Source organism: Hemitrygon akajei, chromosome 19 (genome assembly GCF_048418815.1).
Source record: "Hemitrygon akajei chromosome 19, sHemAka1.3, whole genome shotgun sequence".
In the NCBI taxonomy this organism is placed as follows: Eukaryota; Metazoa; Chordata; class Chondrichthyes; order Myliobatiformes; family Dasyatidae; genus Hemitrygon; species Hemitrygon akajei.
Genome location: NC_133142.1, coordinates 33,038,957 through 33,058,758, shown reverse-complemented (window position 1 = coordinate 33,058,758; position 19,802 = coordinate 33,038,957). Strand labels below are relative to the sequence as shown.

Here is a 19,802-nt window from a genome sequence, read left to right as displayed (position 1 = left end):
TTAGATTTTCATTATCAGCAGACCCTTTAAAATTTAACGCAGTGCCTTTTCTTAAATTTCTGCAGCCAGCCTGCTGAATATTCACAATTACCCTCAATTTACAGTTCATCACAAGAGAACTTTGCTTGTTTCATGGTCGGTATACCTGCAGTACACGACCAAGTGTTCTTTCAGTACACGACCAAGGTCTTCATTTTTCGCTTTATGGATGTTTTTCAATTTTTCATTAACTCCTGTTCACTTACGTATGTGAAGTCACTTGTCAGAACTGTTGAAGGTGTGCAGAGACCTGTGCATCACCTGGGAACCTTCTCAGTGCCTTGTGGAATTTTCCATTTGTGACGGCATGTCAGTGTTTCGGATTTCAGAGGTTTTTGGATTTTTAGAATCTTGACTAAGGGGATACGCACCTGTATATTCATATTTTAAACTTTATTAAATTGTAACCCTCTCACTGGGGCTCGTATACAAACTTGGCTCACTAGCTAACTCTGCTAACTTGACTCAGTGGTGAGGAGGCCACCTTCCATAAACAATATATGTCTAGAGTCAGTATGATTTGGGGTTCAACCAAACAGGAATATTGGGAATTCCGATTAAAAGAAGCTCAATTTGAGTGAATGCTGGGTAAATACTGCCCATGCACAATTATTGATTGACAAGAAGTAACAGATTGTGCACTGTACAAAATTATAAAGAAACTATATTTATCAATTTCAGCTTTATCAAAGTTAATAAGAAAAAAAAATTAAAAGGGCCCATTACAATTAAACCAGTCTAAATGTGAATACATCATTGGGGCTCATGTTATGTCGGTAATGGTGGGGTGTACTGCCTTACTCATGGTGCCGAATTCTCTTCAGCCATCACAGATAGAACTTCCCTTCATAGACTCCTTCATCTCCCAAAGCTCTCCTTGCATTGTCAGCTTCTTCAGCCTCAGGCACTTCTTGTGGCTATTCCTGTTCACCTGGGGATGCCTCCCCCTGCCTATCACCCGCACCTTCTGGCAACACAAGTCCCCTGGCCACCTGACTGAACTCAGATTCATCCCCAATTATATTGTAGCCACAGTTTCCCCTCACTGTCAATTATCACATCTGCCTGTCTACTGGCAGTCCTTCCTGTTACATTCGAGTCAGGGCTCGGAGATTTAGAAATCTCTTCATCAATGCCTGGGGAGTTTGCATAAGGTACAGCATACTACACTCCCATTTCCTCATCCTCTGAGACAGTACAATATTCAGTGGTCTGTCCCTCTTCAGGTCTTCCCACTGAAATCACACTATTGTCAGCTAGTTGCCTTTCCTTTCTCCTCCTTTTGTGCAGAGTTCTCCTCATAGCTGTAGGTTCGGTGTCAGGCTCTGGGTCAACACATACTTCCTGCCCTAGGGGTAGAAAGTGATCTTGATGAAGAATTTTGACAGGATCATTCCCATCCTCTGGTTTCACCTGGAAAGCTGGCACATATGGCACCTGGCTCGCCATTATATAAGGTGCAGACACCTAGCAGTTGGCCAACTTTTGCTTCCTATTAAAAGTGTCTCCACGCATCAGTTGAGAGAACCTAGTCTCCTCTTGATTCCTTGGTTTTGCTTGGTAGCAGGAACCGCTGCTAGCTCATAAGCCTTTTGCAGTTCTTTCCTCATGTCGGACATGTACTTGACGTACTTTTGCGGCACGTCATCACCGTCAGCATCAAAATAGTGCTCTACAGGTAATCTAATTTTGCGCCCGAACATCAAACAGTAGCTTCATTCTGTGTACAGTTGTAGCAGTATAGCAAATGGCCAATATGCTGGCTCCACTCATTCTTTTTGCTGATATCCAGGGTTCCAACCTGAAACTCCAATTTATGTTGATTTCTCGACTCGAAGTATGCCCAGCAAGTTGTGTAGGAGCTGATTCTCAAAATCCCTTCCCTGATCACTCTGTATCCTCCTTGGTAAGCCATAAGGAACAAAGAAAACATTTCTTCCATAACACCTTGGCATCTGTAGATACTCTCTGATCTTTTGTGGGGAAGGCTTGAGCATATCTGGTCCAGTGATCAGTGATGATCAAGATATTTGCAGCATTGCTGGAATCAGGCTCTATAGAAAGGAAATCCATACAGACTAAACCAAGTAACTCAAGGGCAGTGTCTTCCTCCGAGTACATCCGATGCATGAATAACAGTGCTCTTCAACCTCCGGCTGCATTCAGGACAAAAAGAATCGATCTCGGACCAACCTGTAGGTCTTGTCAAACCCCACATGACCTGCATCATCATGAAGAGACCTTAGTACCATCCTCCGGTACTTCTCAGGCAAAAGCAATTGGGAACACCGGGGTCTGTCTGGAGGAGATGTGACCCTGTATTAAACCCTGTTCCTCAACAGTTAGCTGTGTTATGAATGAGGAGCAACTCTGATGGGCAGAAGGGTGCAAAGTCGTCCCCCCCTTTTTGAGAATCGCAAAATCGCTATTATTTTGGGACTGATACCCAGGAAATGAGAGAGATAAACAGCTCATGTCAGTAATGAGAGAGAGACAACGCAGGGATACACAAAGGTGGAATGTCTCCTCCTAACAAAAGCGGAACGGAACCACTGATTACTGCTATTGTCTCTTGAAGAAGGAATTGTGTATTGAGTACTGTTCTATTCATTGAAACCCCTCAGGGGGCAACCAGAGTGGTCTGGTTGAGGGATTGCATCATCCCAACCTGATTGACAGCTGAGATCCCGTGAGTGGGGATAAAAGTAGGGTCTGGGGAAACACCCCTCAGACACACCAGGAGAGACGCCACGAGACTGGTGGGGGCTTGTGTGTGTGTGTCCACCCTTGCCTGGGTGATGAGTCCTCCACGGAAAGGTCTAGCTAAATGACGGAGGGGTCATACGTGAATGGCCACGAAAACAATGCCTCGATGGATCAAGATCGTAAAAAGGAAAGTTGGCAAGTTACTCTCTCTCACTCTCTCTCTCTCTCTCTCTCCAACAATTGCAACACAGTGATCAACAACTATCGCAGCCTGCATGAACTGAACTGAACTTTATATCTCCATTGGACAATTCATTATCCCCTAGACAACAATAGAGCTTATTTCTTATTGATCATTATTATACCCGCACTTTTAGGTTTAGTATTGATGTCGTATATTATCTGTATATTTGCATTGATATTATTTTTGTGTATTTTTACTAATAAATACTGTTAAAAATAGTATCATCAGACTTCAACGGATACTCCTATCTTTGCTGGTAAGATACCCAGTTACGGGGTTTGTAACAACTTGGGGGCTCATCCGGGATTTGATACCAAATTGGAGGGCCAGTAAATCGGGCTTTTAAGTCCAGACTTGGATCTGGTTGCACGGGTAACCAGACAGGAAACTAGCAAAGATGGACGTAGACAGATTTACAAAAAACCCGACTCCGGAGGCGCTAGAGGATGCCACAAAGTCGGACTTGGTAAATATTGCGAAAAGATTAAAACTCACAGAGGTGAAGTCGTCAATGAAAAAGTGGGAGATACAGAGGGCCATAGCTCAGTATTATGTTAATAAGGAGGTGTTTTCGGCTGAGGTAGTGGAACCTACCCCTGAAAAGGTACCAGCTAGTGGGATGGTTCAGTTAGAGTTGGAAAAATTAAGGTTGGAACAGAAGAAAAGGGAGTATGAGCTCCAGCTAAAGGAGTTAGAGGTGAAGAGGGAGTAGGAAATTAGGTTAAAACAGCTGGAAGTGGCTGAAAAGGAGAAGGAAAGAGCTGAAAAGCAGAGGGAGCATGAAATTAGGTTAAAACAGCTGGAAGCAGCTGAAAAGGAGAAGGAAAGAGCTGAAAACCAGAGGGAGAAGGAGAAACAGAGGCAGCGTAAGCTGGACATGGAGAAGTTAAGGCAAGAGTGAAGAGCTCAAGGGGCAGACCGAGAGGAGAGGTTTAATGTCAGTAGGGAGTTTAGGTTAGTACCTCTGTTCGAGGAGACGGATGTTGATAGTTATTTCTTGCATTTTGAAAAGGTGGCAGTGAATCAGAAGTGGCCCAGAGATCAGTGGGTGGCGTTGTTACCAAGTGTGTTAAAAGGGAAGGCACAACGGGCATATGCGGCATTGTCTGTGGAGGAGGAGGAGTATGAGAATTACGAGGAAGTAAAACAGGCCATTCTTCGGACCTATGAATTGGTACCTGAGGCCTATAGACAAAAGTTCAGAGATTTAAAGAAAGTGTGGAATCAGACATATGCAGAGTTTGCCTATGAGAAGGGTGTGCTCTTGGATCGCTGGTGTGCGGCAGAAAGGGTGGAAGAGGATTTTTGGCGTTTCAGGGAGTTAATTCTGATTGAGGAATTTAAAGGTTGTGTTTTGGATGATATCCGGATGTATTTGAACGAGAAGCCGAATAAGTCCAAATCAGAATTTGCCAGGTTCGCAGATGAATATGCCCTAACCCACAAGACAAAGTTTTCCTCGACTAAGAGTTACCAGAAAGACCATAGGAACAGTAGAGAAAGCCCACCGGCTGAGGCAGAAATTCAGCCGGGAGCTAGTGGTAAAAGTAAGGAGGAAGAAAGGCAAGTTGGCAGGAGGGTTCCTGGCTTGACCTGTTTTAATTGTGGAAAGGTGGGTCATATTGCATCTAAGTGCTTTGCTCCGAGGAAGGAGACAGGAAAAGGGAATGCAGCAGTCCCTACAGGGTGTATTGTGTCGATCAGCAAATCGACAAGAAAGCCCCAGGTAGATAAAATACGAGAGGGGCATGAGAAATTTATTTCAGAAGGGACCGTGTCTGTGAAAGAGGGAGAAACACCAGTTCCAGTGCGGATCTGGAGAGATACTGGAGCTGAGCAGTCATTGATTCTCGGTAAGGTACTAGATTTTGGTCCTGAGACTGGAGAGGTAGTTTTGAGAGGTATAGGAGAAGGGACAGAAGCTGTACCTTTGCATGGGATCATTATAAATTGTGATCTGGTATCTGGACCAGTTGAAATAGGGGTGCGATCAGAATTCCCGAGAGAAGGCATGGACGTCCTTCTTGGTAATGATTTAGCAGGTGGTGACATGTGTTCAGCAAGGAAGCTGACAAGCAAGCCTGTAAGTGTTGAGGACCCACCCCTAGGTTCCAAGATTTATCCTGCATGCGCGATCACTTGCAGCATGTCGAGAAAGGCAGCTGAGAAAGAGACCAGTTTAGATGAGTCCTGTGTGGATTTGGCTGAGACGTTTTTACCGACCCTGTACCAAGAGGGGTTAGAGGGTGGTAAAACGGAGAGTAAGGAGGTGAAAGAGAGTAAAGGAGAGGAGGTAGACCTACCCATAGCCAAGAGGGAATTTATAGAGGCATGGAGTAAAAATGAGAAACAGATACGGCTGTTAGAAGGTCCAGGGTTGGACATGGATGATCTGTCTGGCTTGACAGAACTGTTTGAAGAAGTTGAAGAATTTAAATGTGTTCCCGATAATGAAATAAGGGCAGTCCTAGATGAAAAGGATGCCATTACCTTGAAGGAGTCTGCTGGGTTAGCAGATGAGGTTGTTTTAACCCGCAGGGTTGAGTTTACTCCGGAAGGGAGTTGCCCAGAGAGTAACTGGGAGGATCAGGGGAACTTAGAATTTGAAAAGGGGATGGGTATTGAAAGCCTGGAAGAGGCAGATATCCTGTTTGAGTGTGTTCAAGATGTGGATGCACATGGTACTGAACTTAGTAATGAAACTCAGGAAAAGTCTGAGGTATCTGATTTAGTTGAAAAGGAATGCAGTCCTTTTGGGTCAGATGGACTTGGTTCAGTAAAGAAAGGGTTAACCTTGGTACTAGTGGGAAGTGAGAATTCCCAGTTGTTTGTGTTAGAAGGTGTGTTAAAAGTTAGTGAGGAGATAAAAGGTGGTGATGTGGATATTATTATTGAAGGAGAAGGGAAAAGTGTAGTTCCTAAATTGAATGAAGAAAATTTAAAGTCTGGATTGGTGTCAGAAGCAGTAACCAGGCTGAAGGAACAATGGCTTGTTAACAAGGTGCCTGCGAATCAATTACAGTTTGATTTGGAATGTAAAGGTACCCCACTCGCTAATGTTATTTAAGGGTGTGCTGTGAAGAGGCAGAATTTGAAATGTTGTTTGGACAAAGAGGGATCACTTGCAGATGTTAACCTGAAAACTAATAGAATGAAGGGTCCTGAAGGTAAAACTAACGACTTGTTTCAAAATAAAGAATAGTGTGGAAGTTCAGAAGATGGGCTAAGTTTGGAAAACATTGTTGATAAAATAACTCCTATGAAAGGAGTATGCAAAAGCCTATTCCACACTGGTGAGCAAGCTAACCACGTGAGAGTTAACTGGAAAAGGGGCGAAGGTTGACAAAATGCCACTTTAAATAACAGGATCTGGTTTTGAGGGACTTCGACAAAGCATGTAAATAATAAAGACAACACCATGGAAGATTGACTGTTGAGTTTAAAAGTAAAATAAAGATTAATATTTGCATAAACTTTTGTAATGTACTACAGAATAATCACACATGCATTGGTTCACATTTTGTATTATATACTTAAGATCACAACCCTTTAGTTTTGTTTTGCTGAAGAAAAGGAATAAAAATAGGTGGTTATTAAATTGGAGTCTGAAGCTACAGGAATTTATTAAGGTACAAGATATTAAGATATTAAAGGAAGTGACAATGTAATTGCTAACTGTTTAGATGCTAAATTGAATGTATAACTGTATTACTCTGTAGTGAAAAACTCTTTTGTATTGTGTTAGATTCTGAAATTCTGTTAGACTCTGTATTAGTTAATTTTCCCCTGTGGTGAAAATTCTTAGAAGGATGGGGGTGCTACAAATGAGGAGCAACTCTGATGGGCAGAAGGGTGCAAAGTCGCCCCCCCCCTTTTTGAGAATCGCAAAATCGCTACTATTTCGGGACTGATACCCAGGAAATGAGAGAGATAAACAGCTCATGTCAGTAATGAGAGAGAGACAACGCAGGGATACACAAAGGTGGAATGTCTCCTCCTAACAAAAGCGGAACGGAACCACTGATTACTGCTATTGTCTCTTGAAGAAGGAATTGTGTATTGAGTACTGTTCTATTCATTGAAACCCCTCAGGGGGCAACCAGAGTGGTCTGGTTGAAGGATTGCATCATCCCAACCTGATTGACACCTGAAACCCCGTGAGTGGGGATAAAAGTAGGGTCTGGGGAAACACCCCTCAGACGCACAAGGAGAGATGCTACGAGACCGGTGGGGGCTTGTGTGTGTGTCCACCCTTGCCTGGGTGACGAGTCCTCCACGGAAAGGTCTAGCTAAAAGACAGAGGGGTCATACATGAACGGCCATGAAAACAATGCCTTGACGGATCAAGATCGTAAAAAGGAAAGTCGGCAAGTTACTCTCTCTCACTCTCTCTCTCTCTCTCCAACAATTGCAACACAGTGATCAACAACTACTGCAGCCTGCATGAACTGAACTGAACTTTATATTTCCATCGGACAATTCATTATCCCCTAGACAACGATAGAGCTTATTTCTTATTGATTATTATTATACCCGCACTTTTAGGTTTAGTATTGATGTCGTATATTATCTGTATATTTGCATTGATATTATTTTTGTGTATTTTTACTAATAAATACTGTTAAAAATAGTATCATCAGACTTCAACAGATACTCCTATCTTTGCTGGTAAGATACCCAGTTACGGGGTTCGTAACAGCTGCATTCCCTCATCAGTAGGGGTATGGTAGGGTGTTTTGTATTCTTAAATTGGGCCATATCTCCTTTGACAATAGATGAACAAACGCCACCTATTCACCGGCTATCTTGCTGGGCTGCTGGCAATACCGCAGGGCTCAAGAAATGCAACTGCTTCGATTCCAGAGTGGCCAAGTTGCATTATGCTTGTGAAATGGCACGACTAGAAGCTCCCAAGTGATCCACAGCTCTCAGGCCATAGCCTTGCCTCTGATTTCCCCATTGTGGAAAACTGGCACTTCGCTTTAACACTAGAAGCAGGAATTCTCTCCCGCTCTCGGTCCATTTCCAGCATGTCATGCGAACGTCCCGACAACGCATCTACGTTCATATTCTGACTGCCCGGCTGATATTGCAGGCTGAAATACAAAGCAGACAATGCTGCCCACCAGTGATAACTGGTGGCATCCAACTTTGCCGGGTCAGAATACAAGTCAGTGGATTGCTGTCAGTCCTTACCTTGAAATTGGCACTATATAGTCAACTTATCCACCATGGCCCATTTCAATGTCGGAAACTCCAATTTGTGCATCGGGTAGTTTTGTCTGGAGGGTGACAGACTCCAGCTGATGAAAACAACAGGTTCCAATCCTTTACCTTGGTCCTGATATAGAGCGCTGCATAAGCCCTCATGGCTGGCATCAGTATGCAGTATACAAAATGTAATTAATTAAATTTAGTTTAACTTTTTAAAAATAACTCTCTTGATCAGAGACATTTTGAAACATTCGAAAAAAAGCCTCATGGAGCATAAGCTGTCAAAGGTTATCGAGGTCGCTGAGCAGCAGGTTCTCAGAACTCACTGCCTGAGGCCCAGCTGCTGCCTGTAGTTCATGGTGCTTCATGGGTCAACTGTGACAGCATGCCAGGAGTTCAAACAGGCTTATAGGGTCACATACATTTTAATGAGCCCACTGAGATCATCTGGGAAATGAAAACATGGCACAGTATGACGATAATTTTTTGTTCACCAGGTGCTGAAGTTAAATCAACATATCTGAATGTTGTCTGGCATGTGGGTTACAGATACTTAACAACATTGTCAGAAAGCTGTGAAACTGCAATGGTCAGAGATTGGACTATCACTAATCTCCAATGTTCTCCTTGCTGCATCTGGTCATTTCAAAAACTGTGGAACATGATATTCACTGTTATTCTTCTCCATGATATTCTTGATGATGGGGTAATGAACAGGTTGAAGAGTGAGTGAAAAAAATGTTTTTGATGGACACAGTGCAATTAATGGAGGTGACTATTAGGAGGAGGTAATGAGGGAAGAGTAACGATGGGTATATTCAGTTATCCTAGTCTGGTTAGATTATTGAACGATTTCCTGCATCAATTCCTGTCACTGATTCTGCTAGACACCACATCAAACACCGCATCTTTAACTTGCAACCTTGTCCATCCCAAATCCACTGAAAAATCTCCTTCATTCTTTGAGCAAGCGTTGAGGAATGGTACTTTCTGTAACCTACTTGGGATGATGTATTACATTTCACTACTCTATCAGCTATGCATTCAATGACAAACTCAAAAGCACTTTTATTACAAATAGCTTCATTAACATACTGTCTTGAAACTTCTTTCAGGTTATGAACCCAATACCACTGCCACCCACGGTTAATATTATTAGTGTAGGGACCATTAAGTCTAGTTTAATATATCTGGATTAAATAATGTCTGGATGATGAGCATGGATGACTGCACCATCTTTTGCTTTGCTCTTGATGCCTTAACTCAGTTGCAGATATGGATAGAAATGGCAATTGGAGTTTAATTCTTCCAAATGTGACGTGCTGCATTTTAGGAGATCACATGTAAGAGATGGTACACTGTTAATGGCAAGACCCTTAAAAGTAATGTTATGGAGAGGGATCTTGGGATCCAAATCCAAGGTTCCCAGAAAGTGACTACCAAGATGGAGAGGGAGGTAAAGAAGGCATATGGGATGTTTGCCCTTATTGGTTAAGAAAATGATTTCAAGAGTCAGGAAGTTATGTTGCAGCTTTATAAAACTGCATCTGATATATTCCATTCAATTCTGCTTGCTCTATATAGGAAGGACGTTGAGGCCTTGGAGAAGACATTTACCAGGATGTCAAGGTGCAGGAGAGAAGAACCAGGCTGCTGCCTGGATTACAGGGCATGTGCTGTAAGAAGAGGTCAGACAAAGCTGGGTTGCTTTCTCTAGGTTGGTGGAGCCTGAGAGGAGATCTGGTAGAGATTATGAATGTCAACAACTAGTATTCTTTTACCAGGGTTAAAATTTATAATAGAGGGCATGCATTTAAGATGTTTATGGATCAGCTGAAAGGAGATAAGTGGGGAAAGTGTTTTACACAGAGTGATGGGTACCTGAAATGAGCTGGCTGAGGTATGGAGGAAGCAAATATGAAGAAGTGTTCAAAAGACTCTTAGATAAGGCACACGAATGTGCAGGAAATAGAATTTGTATGCTATTTGGGTAGAAGGAATTTGTTTAGTTGGGCATTTGATCACTAATTGGCTTGGCGCATCATGGGCCACAGGACCTGTTCCTGTGCTGTATTCTTCAACATTCTAAGAGTCAAAGACTTTGGAAAAATACTTCAAAATCATTTTGTAGAACAATAAATATCTATTAAAAATTAGAGCAACCTGGAGAAAAGATGCTTAACATGCTAATGCAGATTGTTTTCCGTAAAGAGGTAGTCGATAAACAATTTATTAGCTTTTTCTAGCAAATCAATAAATACCTCACATAATGGTGTTAAATCAAGTGTAAAGATAGAGGTACAAATAGTCAAGTTCAGTAAAAGGCACAGAAGAGTACAGGCCTTAAAATGGAAAACTGCAATGGAAACTTCTGGAAGGAAGAATGATGTAAAATCTAAGAAAAAAATTCCCTGAAGTTTTGTAAATAATTTACTGTTGTGAGTACCATGACATGTTTATTAATCTACACAATGCAAAGTAAAGCATGTTGTTTGACCTCAGTGGAAGTTATCAGAACTGTTCCTCAGTATGTTCACTCACCATGAAATAAAACAGATTAATTACTCTATGTTGTAATATAAATTATGCATCTCAATAATTGACTTTTTATTCTATCCTCATAAAACTGAGAATGATATCCAGTTCATACTATTGAGGATATTATATTTATGTTTGAGATACACTACCATTAAACTATCGCATATACTGGGATATGCAAGTACTTCTCTGATGCTCTGACACTATTGGAAGTGTGGAGAATTGCTGTACTTGAGAGATAATCAAAACACTAAGATTGTAATATTCTTTCCTCTTGGCTTAGGAAGAAGAAACCCGAAGATGGGATATAGTTATGGTACTTTGCCAGATATCAAAATCATGGATCAAAACATTAACTATGTTTCCTTTACTGCAGATAATTCTGAGAGTTTCAGCAACTTCTGAGTTTTATAAAAATGTACTTTGGTAAGAGAAACAAGGAGTGGATTTTCTAAGTAGAGAGAGGGACTACAAATGAGTGGAGTGCATTGGGATCTAACTGTTCTAGCGCATAAATAAAACAATGGCAGGTGAGTTGACAATACAAATGGCATTCTGGAATTTGTTGCAAAGGGAATGGAGTTAAAAATAGGGAGGTTATGTTACAGTTATACAGTCTCTTAGTGAAACCACAACTAAGATCCTCTTACCTAAAACAGAATTTAGCAATATTGGAGGCAGTCCACAGGAGATTCACCAGGATAATTCTTGGGATGAGAGGGTTGGGTCTGTAAAAACTTGGACATTATTCAAACAATAATTTGTTCAGATCCTAAGGGAGCTTGACGAGGTAGCTGTTGAGATGTTTTTACTTGTCAGACAGTTTGAATCAAGGTGTTATGATCAGTCATTTAAAAATGAACTGTGTGAAAATTTCTTTTCTCAGAGTTTAGTGACTCTGTAGAATTCCTTGACCCTGACAGAGGTGGAGGCTAGATCATTAGAAGTAGTTAGAGTGGGGATAAATAACTATTTGAGATGGTTGGATGTGCCTGCAGATTTTGTGAACACATTTGAACTTAATTCATTTGCAGTCACTTTCGATTTAGATAATATTAAGAATGAGGAATTGAAGGTTTTTTGGGAAATGGCAAAGAAGAGGAGTTGAGGCCTGCACGGATCAGCTATATTCACATTGAATTGTTTGATGTTACCTTGATTACCGAGCTTGGCAATTAGCTTGCAGGTATTTCATCACCAGTCGAGGTGACATTCTCAGTGTGCAGTTGCTGGTGTTTCTCTCCGGGGCTGCTCGCATTTATAAAGGCCCTGGTTTGCTTGCCTCAGTCGTGATTGGCTACCAGTTAACCTTTGAATTCTATTGGTTCATGTTTCTTTGGCTCTTAGGGGTTTGAAGATGGCATCTATTTTGATAAGTTTGCTGACGGAGTTATCAGAAGAGAACTACGCTCTTAAAAACTCTCGTGCCTGCTTTGTGTTTGCCTGTGCTAGAATCTCTGTGGTATCCCAGTTAAAGTGGTGTCCTTCTAGGTTTTCATGTACCGTGATCAACGACAGTGGATCACATCTCTGTACTGCCAGTTTGTGGTTCTGTAGATGAGTTGAGAGCTTATGTCCTATTGGACCAATGTAGTTCCTATTGTAATCTCCACAGGTGATTGTGTACATCACATTGCTTTTGTTGGTTGCTTTTACCGGTACCTTGATTCTTGAGACAAACTTCCTTAAAGTCGCCATTGGTTTGTGAGCAATTGTGAAGCCATGAGCTTCAAGCAGTTGAGCTATCATTTCTGATGTATTCTTGATGTAGGACAAGGTTGCATATTTCAATGCACATTGAGTAAGGCCTGAATGCTTTTCTCTCCTTAGTAAACATTTTCTGATGAAATTTCATGGATAACCATTGTTCTGGAGCTCTTTGAAGAAGTTCTTCTCTTTCCTGGCCTGGTGCAGTGTGTTTAAGCTTTTCTTATATGAGGTGCAAATGCAGCTTTTCTTGTGGTAGGCATGAGAAGTTTTAGAAGCATAGTTCTCTTCTGAAAGCTCCATAAACAAACATTGAAATACATGACATCTCTGAACCCCTACAGCCAAAGGAATGCGAGCCAATAGAATTTGAAGGTCAGCTGAAGGGGTAGCCAATCAGGACCAAGGCAAGCAAATGGAAGGCTATATAAGTGCGAGCACTCCCAGAGAGAAACGCCAACAACTACACACTGAGGATGTCACCTCGACTGTGATGAAATGCCTGCAAAATAATTACCAAGCTCGGCAAACACCACTTGTGGTGAACTACATATACCTGTCTGGACTGCTCCTGTGGCTCCTCCCACAGACCCCTGCTGACTGCTTCTGTGGCTCCTCCCACAGACCCCTGTATAAAGGTGATTGAGGCCTGATGCCCGGCCTCATTCTCCAGGATGTAGTGTTGTTCATTCTTCCAGTCAATAAAAGCCGATATCTCGCTTCTTACGTCTCAGAGTGAGTTATTGATGGTGCATCACCACTAAGTCAAACACCTCAACCAAAGCTACCAATAGTCATCCTAATCATATTGAATGGCAGGACAAGTTTGAGGCGTCTTGTGGCTTATTCCAACTCCTATTTTCTTGTGCTCTTGTACTCATGTTTTTCAAATATCTCCACCTTTCCCACACACCTGACTTCACCTATCACCATCAAGATATCCTTCTTCCCTTCCTTCCACCTTTTTATTCTGGTGTCATCCCCCTTCCTTTCCAGTCCTGAAGAAGGTTCTTGGCCCAAAACATTGACTGCTTGTTCATTTCCGTGGATGTTGCCTGACCTGCTGAGTTCCTCGAGCATTTTGTATGCAGTACTTTGGATTTCCAGCATCTGCAGAATTTCTTCTGTAAATCACTTTCCTAGGGCTTTATCAACTATCAACTGACATCTGGGATCGTCGTTAAATGATAGCTATTCATTTATGAGTTAACATTCTAGAGGAGTAAAATAAGTAATCTCTGTCTTTCATTTCTGGCAGATATCTTGATTGCACATTACAAGCTGTAATATGCAAACAATTTGCTTGCTTGCATTTGTAGCAGCTGACAGAAGAGATGTGATTTCTGGCAGGAAACAGTTTTCTCTTTCATTGTGAGCTGTAAGCCTGACAGGCAAATTATACACAAGGATAATTCACCAAAACAACCATTGATTAGTTTGCAATTTATATAGAAATGTATGGTAATAAATTATAGTAATGATATACAATGCTTATTGTTGGTGACCGCATTTAACAATTGATAAATCCACCTCATATATAGTGGGCACTTGTGTATCCTTTGAACTATGAATGGAGATCTTGACATATTGCTGAAATTTGAAAACAAGATTACAATTATTTCAGCTTTATCAGTTTAATTTAACTATCCACAATGGGCTAAATCTTCCTAGAAACATAACAGCAAGTTATGAGCACAATATTATTGATTTGGAGGTTATCCAGTAAGATTGCAGAAAGATGGAATAAACTGGGTGTCATGTCTCCATGGTCAAATTCTATCACGCTGCCATTTGCTTTGACCAAACAGAATTGTGCTAACAATAACCCCCATTCAGTTTCCTCAAGAACTTGCACGATTTGCATATTAATTGCCAATTAAACTCAGAAAAGAAATATAGACCTAATTCTTAGTGATATGATAACGCAGAAACAATCAACTCATTTTAAAAGAAGCAGTTTAAACTATCAAGTTTCATCTCTGCAAGTACTCAGTTTTTTTTAGAACAATCTGTTCCGTAAGATTGCTCTACTGTTCTCTCCCCTCTTTCTTCATCCATTTTAAATTTACCTCTAGTTTTTTTTGCACCTGATACAACTCCATTTTTAATGTCTAGTCCCCTGTGTTGTGTTTTTATCAGCTTCCACCAAGGTAGATCACAAATTATATTCAAACTGAAGGGTGCAGCACATGATGTCTCTCTTTAGAAAGATAACATCAATGTATGCAAAAAACATCTTTTATGTTACTAACCCTCATATTTTAAGCAGTAAAACACACATAACCATGGAAGACCATTTTTGCATTACTATAATACATGCTTAATGCAATATTGACTGACCCAGCCTTTAGACAGCAGTACAATGGCTAAAGTGTGGTTTGAAGTGACATCCATTTTATGAAGAGACAAAGTAATAGCAAACAGTTTGAACCAAAGTCAGTTACTTTTCTTTATCTGCTATACAAATAAAATATAAATAACTACTTTGATTAGATTTTGCAGTTAGCTTCTTCAGAGGCCAGTATTTATCTGATTAATTAAAAAATCCCGACTCATTTTTCATGTTAATTCTTTTAAATCGAAGTCTGCAATTTAATTATAAAAGCTACTATACAGATCAAGTTGCTTGAAATCTGATTAACATTATATTTAACACATCTCTGTCTGTGATTTTTGAATTGAATTTTTATTGATCTAATTTACTTGCCATCAACACAAGATGGTCTGGCTCTAGTTGTCCCAGCCACTTTCCCAGGCAGACAGGAGCACTTTACAGTCTGTGATCGTTCTTCAATGCGATTTTTGTTGCAGCATCTGTGTGCAGCTATTACTTCACATGTTCCTCCATCTAAAGGAGAAGAAACAAATTACATTCTGTCATTTGGGATCCGTAATTTAAAAAATGGTTTTGGTTTTTAACCCAATACAATAAAGAGAAAATGGAAGATGCAATAAGAACATGGATCACACTGAAAAATTATTTTTGAACTATTACAATGATCTAAAAGCATTAGTATTTATTGCTTGCTAAATCTGTGCATATTGCCTCTAATTTGAGAGCAAGACATATCAAAAATATAAGTCCTAATATACGGTCTCAGCCTTGTTTGTTCCTCTCCATAGATGCCACCATTTTGTTGCTCTGGATTTCCAGCATTTGCAAGAACTCTTGATCAGTTTTTTTTTCTAATGTTGGCAATTCTCTTTTTTTCATTTATATTTTCTACTTCCTATGGAAAAGGAAGTAGGATTAATGTGTCAGGATGAAGTATTGCCTAACCTGTTGAGTGTTTCCAATACATTCTGTGTTTATTTTCCAGATTTTCATTATCTGTATTTTTTGACAACTTCTTACATCCTTTTCCTTAATGTAACTATATATTTATTTCAAAGTTACTCTTTGTACATTGAAATTCATGTTCAACAGAAAACAACATCAACCTTGCCTGTTTTAGGAATAAAGCCTTACACTTGGCTGTTTGTAATATTAATATGCAAATCCAATTGAAATTTCTCTGCATGGCACTTCATGAGTTAATACCTGGTTGCAATAGTAGTTGAATAAAGGCATTAATCTTTCTTATGCTAATATTGCAAACAATAATTTTTATGCTCAAAAGATAATTAATAATTTGAAGCCTATCACTGTTGGAGATCTGGAGATTGCTAAGAGTATGTGATTATACATGAATGTTATTATGGTTCTCATTTAAATATTGCACTAATTCTTACTCCCCTAGTGTACTATGTTTCCCTTCATTATAAACATCATTAACAGTTCCAGGGAGACTGTGTGTGACACAAATCTCCAAGGTTTTGAATTAAGTGAGATATAATTCTGAAATTAAAGGGTCATCCTGCGGTACCTCATTATATCTAAACCAACGGACCATCTAAAAGACTTCAGTTTCATTAATACCATGAGTCAATTCTTTTCAATGTTGTCTGCTTAGATTGAATTCATTGGCACCTTGGCATAATGTTTCACATGAATGTATAGTGGCACAACTGAGTTTTAACTGCTCTTTTGTTAACTAAGTGAATGTTTCCTTATTGGCACAATGACATCCAATACCTTAGTACAATGTATATAATGTGCTTAATATACCAATTATTAATGGTGTCTTCAGTGCTTTGACACGGTTAAGTATGGCAATAGCTAAGCTGATTTTTCTTGCTGGGACAGGATGAGCAGCTACATAGCATGGGAAAGTTTTCAAGTCATCAATTTCAAAAACATAAAACTTACTTTGCTGCTATAGTTAGTGATTTAATGTAAGAAGGATTCAGAACAGACTGCTGTATATACTTAGCAGGTCAGTCACTAACTGTAAAGAGGAAAGCAGAGTTAACATTCTTGGTCAATGGACTGGGAAAGCAATGGACAGAAAGGAGCAATGCAAGAGCAAAAGAGCTTTGGTAAGGGAATAAATTCAGAAGGGGTTCCAGGGGTGCATGAGATGCTATTCATCATTGAACTTCAGGAGGTCAGAGAGAGAGAGATAAAAGATAGCGAGATCAGACTGGGGGTTCAGTGCAGAATTAAATGTAGATACAATCTAGAATAAACTCTAGTTTCACTTAGGGAGGTATAATTAAACAAAAAAAACAACTACAGGGGAGCAGAAAATGCATAATATAAAACTAAAATTTTACAGGTATACTGCTGCCCGTGTTGGGAGGAACATTTGAACAGTGGAAGCAGAGGAGGTTAACAGGAAATGATACTGCATCCCTGTACTCAAGGTGGAAGATGCATTGTGAAATGGAGGAGCTCTGCAAGTGAGTAAAGAAAAGACCTGGGTGAACGGAATGTTCTCCTCAGAAAGCAGAAATGAGATGGGAAATTTGAAGATGGCATCATTGTGAAAGTAAGTGAGATAGTGGTGGCCAATATGATGACTGGCGAGAAGGAGAAAAACCTGATCAGTGTTCTGAGAGGGAACTGAAGAATTGACAGGGTAAGAAGGTGCAAGAAGATGTGTGTGAAAAATAAGGGGAGAAGAATTTCAATGGAGGGTAATCAATGACGTGATGAATGTAACAGTATGGAATATAGTCATGATAACCAGAGGAGAGGGAGAGTGAAAATCATGAATGCATAATTGATTCTTCACAAGGAACTGTGTGGGAGGAATTGTAGTTAAGGGAACTGTGGTAGTCAGTCAAGAAAAGAAAGAACTGGAGGTAGCTTACTTGAAAGAAAGTTTAGGTATTGAAAGTAACTTGACAAATTGACAAACGTTATACAAAATGCTGGTGGAATGCAGTAGGCGAGGCAACATCTATAGGAAGAAGAACAGTTGATGTTTCAGGCCAAGACGAAGGGTCTTGGCCTGAAATGTCGACAGTGCTTCTTCCTATAGATGCTGCCTGGCCTGCTGTGTTCCACCAGCATTTTGTGTGCATTGCTTGAATTTCCAGCATCTGCAGATTTCCTCGTGTTTGCGTTGACAAATTTTAATTGTATTGTTAGAAGGGAATTAATGGGTTTATGTTTAGGAGGGTATTAGCACTGACATCTAAAAAAATCCGTGTTTCTATTTGACAGACTGGAAGTTTTAACTCACTTTACCAATTTACCTTGTCAAATGTACAACATAGTACTTTAACAAAGTTCTGCTGAACAGATTTTACAAAAGTCACCATTTATACTTTATGAATTTAATTGTCTTGATGCATATGAAATTTTAAACTGTGAAAACAAAAATAAAAGGTTAATGTGGTTTTATTTGGTTGTTTCTTGAATTATTATGTCACTTTTTAAATGTAATAGCCATTGGTTGCTGTACCAAAAGATACAAAGCTTTTCATAGTATTTTGTAAAATAACAGGGAATAACCGATTCCTCAATGCAAATACAAAAGGGGTGGGCGGAAAGCACATAAGTGAAGAGATCTTGAAGCCATCTCCAAAAATGTGGTGACAACAGAATCGCGTGTAAAGGAAGATTTTTTGGTTAGAGTTAAGCAGGTCATCCAGTATCAGCAGTGTGGTTTGGAATCTTCATACCGAATTACCAGGAAATGTCTAAATGTAAATTTCTGTTTTTACCATGTGGAGTACACCAGCTCACTCCTTAGCATGTCTAGTTCTGGAAAACTTAGAGTGTGAACAGATAATGTTGGAATTTAACCTGGCTAAATCGGGCAGCCCATGCTATAAAGTTTCCCAATAGTTGTCCAAGGGCCTTGGTTTGCAAAGTTGTCTGGGAGAGATGTACAAAATTTCCATAAGAAGTCATGTTTTTCAGTGTCACATCTAAATTTCAATGAGTCATGGGTGAATTAAGCTAGGCTGCTGACTAACAATAGAGTAATAGACTGTTATAGGCTATATTGGTCTAGATTTTAGACTTGTCATACTTCTAAACTTTCATCAGATTTATCTTTTAGAGCCATTCTAATCCCAAGGATTATGTACATACTGTATAACCAAGTCTAGACTTCACAAGGTGTGTGCAGAATGGAGATTGTTCAAGGTCCAGAGGTACTTTAAGACATTTTATGTTCTTGGAACATAATTGGAATAAGGTTTCTAACCGTTAGAATTGGGGTGGCTTATTTGTATAAACTCATAAACAAACCACATATATAATTGGAAAACTGAGTTACAGGCCGAGGGATGGTGGGGAAATTTATTCTAAGGCTAAGGCAATCTTAACCATAATGTCAAACTCACTATCAAGACTCACAAAAAATAATAATGACTTTGAAGAGGTTACTGATCCTGGTATCAATTTCAGTGAGTAACCAACATCTTCAAGACATCATATTTAGAATGAAGTCAGTGAAGGAACTAGACATAACTGCAACTTGAGGATCATAGGTCCAATGAGAGATTAATCTACATTTGTAATTGACTGTCTTCCGAATATTGAAAAAGAAAAGAAAATAGATCTTCACGTAAAAGCACAACAAGCTCTAAATTTCTGAAGCATTGTACAGCCTATTTTTAGCCATTGCAGTTCAGCAGACAGAGGTTTCATCAGAAGCAAAGAAGATTACCACGTAAGTGGAAGAACATCTGAATCTATTACAATTCTATGACCAACATCTGAACTAATTAGGTATGACTATCATATATATTTAAGAACCAATTTTTTCAGATTATGCAATTTTCAGAGTCTGGATCCTTTTTTGCACAATAAATGTCAATCTTTAAAAGATCTTAGAAGCTGGGCAGAAGTAGCATGTGGATTACTTTTTTTGTACTCTTTTCCATTGAGAAGGACGAGCCAGGGTACTCTACAGGCAGCAATCAAACAAGTGGCCACCAAAAGTTAACCAGGACAAAATCTCCCCTTGTGGTTCACATTCAAGTGACATTCAGAGCCTAGAAGTATTTCATTTGA

General features: G+C 39.9%; 1 protein-coding gene across 4 annotated transcripts in view; it reads right to left on the bottom strand.

Moving 5' to 3' along the window:
- The window catches only part of LOC140741862 (chemokine-like protein TAFA-1), a 605,590-nt gene that overhangs the window by 168,064 nt on the left and 417,724 nt on the right, over positions 1-19,802 (bottom strand). For all 4 annotated transcript variants that reach the window (XM_073072347.1, XM_073072349.1, XM_073072350.1 and 1 more), the window contains one exon: positions 15,156-15,296. In XM_073072347.1, coding sequence (XP_072928448.1) covers positions 15,156-15,296 — 141 coding nt within the window. The remainder of the gene's footprint in view (positions 1-15,155; positions 15,297-19,802) is intronic.